General features: G+C 42.8%; 1 protein-coding gene and 1 long non-coding RNA gene across 2 annotated transcripts; one reads left to right on the plus strand and one right to left on the minus strand.

The window, feature by feature from the left end:
• Positions 1 to 213: 213 nt before the first annotated feature.
• LOC116209948 lies at positions 214 to 2,014 on the plus strand. Its single transcript, XR_004157380.1, has 2 exons — positions 214 to 609; positions 860 to 2,014. It is a non-coding gene; the product is annotated as an uncharacterized LOC116209948 (long non-coding RNA).
• Positions 2,015 to 4,407: 2,393 nt separating this feature from the next.
• On the minus strand, positions 4,408 to 6,993 carry LOC116209920 (protein NUCLEAR FUSION DEFECTIVE 4-like). The gene is made up of 2 exons (XM_031543678.1): positions 5,230 to 6,993; positions 4,408 to 5,033 (listed from the first exon to the last, which is right to left on the minus strand). Exons 1-2 carry the CDS (start codon positions 6,630 to 6,632, stop codon positions 4,598 to 4,600), a joined length of 1,839 nt encoding a protein of 612 aa, XP_031399538.1. The 5' UTR covers positions 6,633 to 6,993; the 3' UTR covers positions 4,408 to 4,597.
• Positions 6,994 to 8,643: the final 1,650 nt, after the last annotated feature.

An 8,643-nucleotide genomic window follows, 5' to 3' on the forward strand; every position in this document is an offset into this window, starting at 1 on the left:
TATATATATATATATATATATATATATCGAAATGATGTACTTCACTCCAGTTAAGGATTTAATTGATGTGGCAAGGGACGTATGTATCTGATGTGACGACAGTCCTACTTGATGTAAAATCGATCTCTCAGGTATGCAACTGATGTAAATAAATAAATAAATAAACTACTCAAGAACCGCAGTGATGTAAAATCGACCCCTCGGGGACCTAATAGTTAATTAACTACATTTTTCTGAGCTTCATTCGTTCGGCTGGACTTGATTTAAATGAATTTTATAAATTCATTTTTTTTCAATTATGTTCTTCCAAGCCCAAGCCCAAGCCCAGCCATTCAGTTTTTTGACTTCCTTGTTCCCTCCCATTTGAAGCCGAAGCATTTATCGCATGCCTCCGTTCCGTCCCTCCTTCCCCGAGTCCCCGACCTGCGACTGCGACCTCACCTTGACCTTCGTGGCTTGACGATCTCTCTGAGGTGAGCTGGACCAGTTGCCCTGCCGCTGCTGAACTAGTAGTGGCGGCCGATTATCCACAGAAAAAATTGTGATGGAGAAGAGCAGCAATCAAAGCGATGGCCTCCTCCCGCCAGAGATCGTATTGTGCAGATTCAGGTGCGTTTCTACCCTGCGGCGCTCCATCATCTCCGATCCCCCAATTCGTCCCTTCCCACTTCGCTCGTTTCTCTGTTCATCCCAAGCTGCTGCTTTCTGTGGATGAATATGAAAGGGATAGCTATGGTTTTGCCTAAGATCGAGAGGGGGGGGGGGGGGGGGGGGGGGGGGGGGGGGGGGGGGGGGGGGGGGGGGAAGGGAATTATTCTTCTCCACGGATTATCCTGAAAAGTCGGAGGACCTGTGCCAGGTTGCGAGCTATCACGGCCAAATTACCACCGCACGATGCTTTATTTCACAGTCTCTCAGTGGCTTGATCTGCATTGAGACTGAGGACGGAATCCGCATTTGTAACCCTACCACCGGAGAGCGTATTCCCCTTCTGACACCACCGAACCCTTATAGATCCGATTGCTTTTTGGGTTGCGACCCCGTTGAAAAGAAGCACAAGGTCCTGGGCTCATTTATAGGATCCTTAATGGAACTGATGACAGAGATCAGCATTTTTAACTTTCGGCGAGAAGGAGTGGAGAAGGATAGATCCCGGTCTAGCTATTTTTAGCTTTCAAGATAGTTTTGTGTATCGATGGGGTTGATGCATATGGTTGCTCTGGCTGAAGATAGAAGGGGCTTATTTTTTTTGTTATTTGATGTTAGGTTGGAAAATTTTCAAGCCATTCCCTTCCCTGCAGAATTGGTATGTGCTGACGATATGTCGTTAATTGAATTCGGTAGCTGTGCTGCTGGAGGGTATGGGTGGCGAAATTAGATTGTGGCTGCTGGAGGATCTCCCTAAGCATCTCTGGAGCTGCAATGTGTTTATCCCGTCTCCTCACTTGGACGATGCTCTTAATAAGCATGATGAAGCGCCGGTGAATTGGTGTTTGCACCATCACAATCTACGGAACCATCATACTTGTATTTATACCACATCGAGGATGCTAATTTGAGGAAGATTGAGACCAGCTGGTTATATGCATGCAAGCATGGACGGACTAAACTAAGGGTGGTTTGTTGCCATGTGGAAAGTCTGCAATCACTACGAGACTCCCGTAACGACTAGTGAGATATGTCCCTCTCATGTATTCGACATGTAGGTTAGTTTAAAAGTTCGTAGGTCCGGGGCGGATGGCAAAGACGGGGAATGGGCAACCTTCTTTGGATGTGAAAAGTGAAGGCAGGAGCTATATAATGGAAATTGTAAGAGACTGGTGCTCTCTTTTCGGGCTTTATTTGGATTGAGACTGAGGGAGAAGGGAAGGAAAAGATTTACTGCATATATTTATGTTTGTCTCACATATGACTATTGTGTGAGTTTCTTGATGATTTTGGTCCTTTATGTGGGTCTCCGTTGCGAAACAAAAATTTTGTGCATCTCTTGATTGCGTATTGCGGATGTTAACTACTCCTTTCCTGTTCCGATAGTGATAATACAGTGTAGGAAAAAAGATGGCTAACTGCAGTATTGTCTATCATTGAGTTGAACAGATATTGCGGTCCTAATTAACATTCATTCGGAGCTATATTTCCTTTTCGCCATCTTTCGGTCCCATCATTTAGTTTGGACCCATGGAAATGTGGAATGAATAGACGTCCATATCCATGTTGTATCGCGAGAATACTTATTTGGTCTGTTGGCAGTATCATTAGAAAGTCATACAATTGTTTTCTGATGCAAGATTAGTTAAGGCAATGGATGCTGAGAAACCCCCCTAAATCCAGAAGCATTCTTTATCAGAAAAATAAATTAATAAATAAAATCCAGAAGCATTCTGCTTAATTAATGTCCGTATCCCCTTCATCTGAAATTATCTTTTCCTCCCATCCTCTAAGTCGCCCATTCTCTCTCGCTAGATGCTCTCCCTAGTCCTTCGTCGGAAACCACCAGCCATCATAGCTTCTCACCAATAATAACAAGGCCGCGATGATGAATTAATGATGTATATAAGACACGAGGAAGAGAGAGAGGGTAGACTTTGTGGCTGTCCATTAATTGTGTTTCCGTCAGGCCGTCCTGAATTGCCTTTGAGAATGAGATTAAAGAAGTGATCGTAGTCATCTGGCGAATGCCACGAGGTTAGATGATTGTGATGATCTAACATTGGGCCCTTGCCTCTTGTCGTTCGCTTGTTGGACTAGCCGGCAATCGCAGTTGGCCCACACTAGTCCTAGTAAATCAACCACAACTAAGCATGATCATATTAATACGATAACGATGCGTATGACAGGCTCACGGGATGTATCTATCCACCAGGTCCGACAAAAACAGTATTTAGAAACAAGAAATAGTAATTGCAGGACTATCAATCAATCTGCATATCTCGATTACAGCCGAAAGATTGGATACACAATTAAGTCAAGAGATGACTTTAGGAGGTTCTCATCCACACACCAGCCAATGCAGTGGAACAATTTTCGGAGCAGTTTTAATCTAGATCATGTCAAAAATACGTACGTCGCAAGACTAGGCTAAATTTTCTTCGTGGCAATTGATAATTCAAGCGACTACATGTCAAACGTGGAATATTAACATCATATTCTACATCGCTATGTATGCTCAGGTGGAATGTGTTTGGAGTCGCTTTCGTACAAGAAAAACTACCACTTCAGAGAAAATTCGAATCCCAAATGATGAACTTAAACAAACATCGTCTGGTCGCATGGCACTAATTAATTCGCGAAGAAAATTATGTCTCTCTATCGATGCATTTTTGCCGATAATTTGGCGGTTCGTGTGTGGCTGTGCATGATATTTCCAGCCTCACTTTCTTGACCATTTCACTTCTCTCTGTTGTCGTCGAGGTATTATTCATTTTGTTGACTATAACTCCACCTCGGAAGACTAATTTTCAATCTTATTTTGACAAATCGTGAACATAATATCCCATAATTTCTGGTAGGCAGCGCCGATTCTTGACAGTTACGGGGCGGCTCTTTAATTGCCACATCTGCGAGCACCTCCATAAGTATAGGAGGTGAAGAGACGGGCCGTGGAGCTTCTCCGAATGGAATCGAGCAGCTCCATGTGGGGAGCTGAGCTGATGACGGAGGATGTGAGGATCGACGGGGCAAAGCTACCGTATGACTATTTGTCGAACACAGTGGGCCGTTGAGCTATGATATATTATAGCTCAGCGAGAGTTATAGAAATGAGTATGTGGGTCATGTTATAGCGTTTAGTGGAAATTGTGATTGAGAATACTCCAACGAAGTTACAATATAATGAAAGTAAGCAGTACGGAGTTGCTCTTTTTCCAGTTATAAGAGTAAATATCATGAACATGTTATGAGAAAATAAAAGTTCAAACAAAATAGTACGTGCACCACTTGCGAGAAGCGAATCTAAAATATCTTTAATTTCTAAGAAAGGATGTGTGGTTCGTCACTTTGCCTCCTTTTTCGATACATATGTAATTGCTCGTTAGGTTGTGTGAGTATGTTATCCATGGCTAGTTAATATAATCATTTCCACGGTTGTAAGATGAGTAGTGAGTCCATCAACAAATGTCCTATGTTCCAATCACATGGTCGGGTATAGAGTGGTCGTCGTCTAGACAGTTACAGTGCCAAATTCCTTACCTTCCAGGTCATGTATATGCCGTGCGTACTCGGAGAGTTTATGCCGTGTGTCCAAGTGGTATCGGTTACCTCTTTTCTGTTAAATATTCTTCTTTCATCTTAATATCAGTCGGCAGATTTGTGGATGGCACCACGTTGGGCTCACCTACAGCAAATATGAACAAGAGCACGTGCTGAGAAACGAATGACGTTAAAGTAGTGCAACCCCGCCATCGTATCTATTGCGTCATGCTATCGCCAGTATCAATAATATAATATATGTTCGGACGAAGAAGTATCTACGCTGATTAATAAAGTTAAACGTACGGGGACGCATGAGAGTCCAATTCGAACTATACTACTTTCGGACTATCAGAATCCAAAAATACATCGTTTGACGAAGAAATCGTTGGTCGTCTTTATAATCTATTTACTGTTGCTGTCCGGTTGATCTTTGGGAGTAAAAGCTACGTGAGCGAGCGTAGAGTAACAAAGCCAGGTTTGTACCGAGGAAGCAGAGGCTACCCCAGATGATGAAGCTATTGCGATAGCATTCCATTCCGATGCATTTCCCATCTCCATTCCCTTCTCGACGGTACAGAACAGCTGCTAAATAGCCGAAGACAAATGACCCTATCGGGATGTTTGCTACCAGAACATTGTGGTTTACACCAAAATTCTTGGTTCCGAATAGCTCTGTGGTTATTGATACAGCGATGGACGTGATGGCTCCGGTGCAAACGCCAATTACTGCAGTGCTGATGTAGAGGCATAGATTGCTAGAGTTGAGCAGCAGGAAAAAGGACCCTGTCATCGGGACCATCAATGCGACCACGCATGCCGGTCTTGAGATCATGTACTTCTGTCTGAAAAAAATATACATTTAATTATTTAGTATTTACAGCAATAGTCGATTGATTTATAAACTATACTAATATAGTTCAGACTTCCTTTTCTTTTCTTTTTTTTTTCCCCGGGATACAACTTCCATAATATATTTGAATGCACATGAATACATATCTCTATAATTAAATGAACCATAAATATGGAAACATATTTTACCTGTAGAAGAGGTAATCGAGGAGAGAAGGCAGGAGGCGGCCGAAGAAGCTGAAAGCAGAAGATAACGATACGAGGGAAGATGTTCTGGATGAACCCCTGGATTCTGTGATCTGTCCCAAGTTATTGAGGTACACCAGTCCCAGAGTTGCACCGCACATATACATGAAGAAATATAGCCAAAAATCCATTCTTCTCAGCATCAATTTCACCCCGACATCCTCCCTAGCACTGCTGATATTCCCACAGTGATCACCATATCCTGACTCAAGAATTGCTTGATCATGAGCTGCTGGCGCTAACCCACCAGCGGCCTGCTGCTGCCTCTGCACCTGACCGTCCCCTTCTTTCATGATAACTAGTGCACTCTCCCCACTACCTAGATGATGTCCGTTGCCGGTTTCAGGTCCAGATGTGGCAAGATCATGTATCTGTGTCCTCTGCTGTCTGTTGGCCCACCACCGGCCTAACCATGACCCTCTGATGGTCGCTGTCAGCGGAATTACGAGTGGGGCCAGTAATAACAACCCCATTCCAACGACATCGTACACTGGTGATATTCCAGTCGAGATTGTTCCCAGGCTACTAATCACCGCGAAGATTCCGGTGGCTATCGTTATTGCAAACAACACGCCAAATAGTCCACTGGCACCTTCTTCATCATCATTGCAACAGCGACTATCATTCTGATGGTCATGATGGTGAAGATAATTAGGATCATCCGCATCTTCCGAGCCACACCTAGCCATGTTGTCCTTGACAAAGGGTGCAGTCACTGCTGAGACAATGGCGGGCAGGATGGAATTAAGGAGGAGGTAGGTGTTGGCTCTTCTTCCCGCCATGGGTGGAGGCATCTGAGGGGATGCTGCAGATGTTCGTGCTGGTGCTACCACGTCGACTATGTCGGTGTAAATATTGGCACTGAGACCCTGGTAGCTTGTGGATAGCCCAACAGCCACCTGTCGACTTCTGGAAGGGAAACAACCGATGACGACTATGTAGCACACCGTGTTAAGCCAGCAGATGCTGTTGCCAGCCAACACAGTGAGGAAGAAGATAAGCGGGTAGGATAGCTCGGCCGTGGGGATCTGGCCAGAGAGGAAGAGGTACTGCAAGCCATAACTGAGCAAGCCGAGAAAGGCGCCCATGAGGAGGACCACCCAGAGGGGCAGATATAGGGCGGCGATCCCAGAGAGCCACCCGAAGAGCTTGCCAGCATCATTGGCAAAGGCCAGGTTGTTGAGCTGAACCTGGGAGATAGACATCACCTGCTTCAGATGAGAGGAGTACGCCGGGAAGTTGGTGTTGGTTCCGGTGATTGACTGCAGCCATATCGCTGCCACCAGGCTTAGCCACTTATACATACCATCACGCGCAGCTCTTTCATTATTTGCTCGTGAAGGCATTTTATTACTATAATACTACTCACATATATCGGCCTCCTCCCCTCCCAAAAGGCAGGAAAGTTGGCGCCGACCGAGAAGGAGAGGAAGAGGATCGATATCAGAGATGCACGGAGTAGAAACTAGAGAGTTTCTTAAATTCTCGTACAAATATGTACAAGAAAACCAATATATGGGCAGGACCAGGAGGTTTCCAGACTAGCTGCTGTGGGCATATGGCAACAACATGCACAGCCCATATATATATATATACATATGTGTGAGTGTATTACTATGTTCAAGTGTGAAAGAAAGATCAGGAATAGTGGCATGTCCACTTTTCTTCTTTTCGGGAGGATACGGCGTCGAAGCCCATATGACATGTATACTTATTACAGTATTACGCACTATTGTGGTTTTCTTTTCGGTTATAACAAGAAGGCTTATAGGCCTAGTGGGGGGAAATGAAAAGCTAAATAAAAAAGCTCGGTATGTGGTGACGAGAATCGAGCTTGAAATCTCTTGATTCCTAAGTAAGGTAGATGTGCTACTATGTACACTGTCTTCCTCACGTGCTATAGTGGTTTGAGTATGTATGAACGGACAAGGGAATGGTAATAATGGTAGGTAGTTACAGAGGAACGATATAATTAATGTTATATATATATATGGATAGAGCGAGGAAGAGACAGATTTTGTGGTTGTCCATGTAAATATGTGGTCTCCTGAAGGCCATGATCAACCGCCTAGTCCCATTGGATCGATAGTGTTTGTGGTGAGTGCATTGCCGTGCCGTCCCACGCGAGTTGCTGTTGAGAGGAGAGAATCATTGTCACTTTCGGTCGCAATCAGGTTATCAATTGCTACTTACTCACCTAAAAGAGGCCATCATCAATTTCTAATTACTAATTTGCATGCCGCATGACCATATCTTTATGTGTTCGCTATGAGGCAATATGCCCAACTTTTGGAGTATATACTTGGAATTAGTTTAGTGATATGCATGTTTTCCTATATTGTTATATTTTTCAGTTAGAAGAGATTCATGAATCTAACAATAGACCCAAGGAGGAAATACAGAAGTGTCGGATTTTTCACGCATGAACCAAAAGGTCTCAGGTTCGATACCTAGTGGGACTATCCGTGCCCCATTTATTAGGATTTCTATTTCAATATATCGGGTCCATGAGTCTCTATTGTAATCGAAAAGAATATTATTTTTTATTTTTTTCGATTGTACGAAAGGTGCATATGAGTTCAGTATAATGAAATAAAATTCTTAATAGCTAATAGAGGCATAGGTTATTCTCACTACAAGAATCGAATTTGTTATTTCTTAATTGTCATTTTATATTATTTCTTTTTCTTTTTTTGATGTGCTAAATGAGATATAAAAGCTCTAAGGGATCTAACTAATCCAGTTCAAATCGACTTGATCCACTAATGGTAAAACTCATATATATATTTTCCATTCATATAATTAAAATTCAAAATCTTATTTAAGTGAATAAATATCGTATTATTTGAGCCAACCGACATTCTACACGAATATTGAATTTGGAATTACATACTTCTGGCGAGCAGTTGATCCCCATAAATACTAGAAACCATGGAGCCCGCTCATACATGTCTGTAAAATGGACATAGGATAATTGTTTCAAAGCTGATGTCATGGCTGAGATACTATTGCTCATTAAGCTCTTTGCTTCGGACATGAACCCACTGCCGTCATTTAATCACGCAAAGGTGGAGGGCACCAATAATGACATCTAAACACGATTTGTTTTCACATTTATGGTAACACTATTCATGGGTACTTTGTTACAACTCTACAGCTAGTAGTTTCTTATGGCAGGTGATGAGACAGAATTATCAAAAAAATTCTACAAAAATAATCTACATATGTTATTTAATATAATAAAATATTTAACTTGAATATAACCACGAGAATATGATCTAAAAATATCGAACTTGCGACATCTAGATAAATAAGTGAAGACGTGCACCACTGCATTATATCTTATTTTGATGATCG

This window comes from Punica granatum, chromosome 6 (genome assembly GCF_007655135.1).
Source record: "Punica granatum isolate Tunisia-2019 chromosome 6, ASM765513v2, whole genome shotgun sequence".
NCBI lineage: Eukaryota > Viridiplantae > Streptophyta > Magnoliopsida > Myrtales > Lythraceae > Punica > Punica granatum.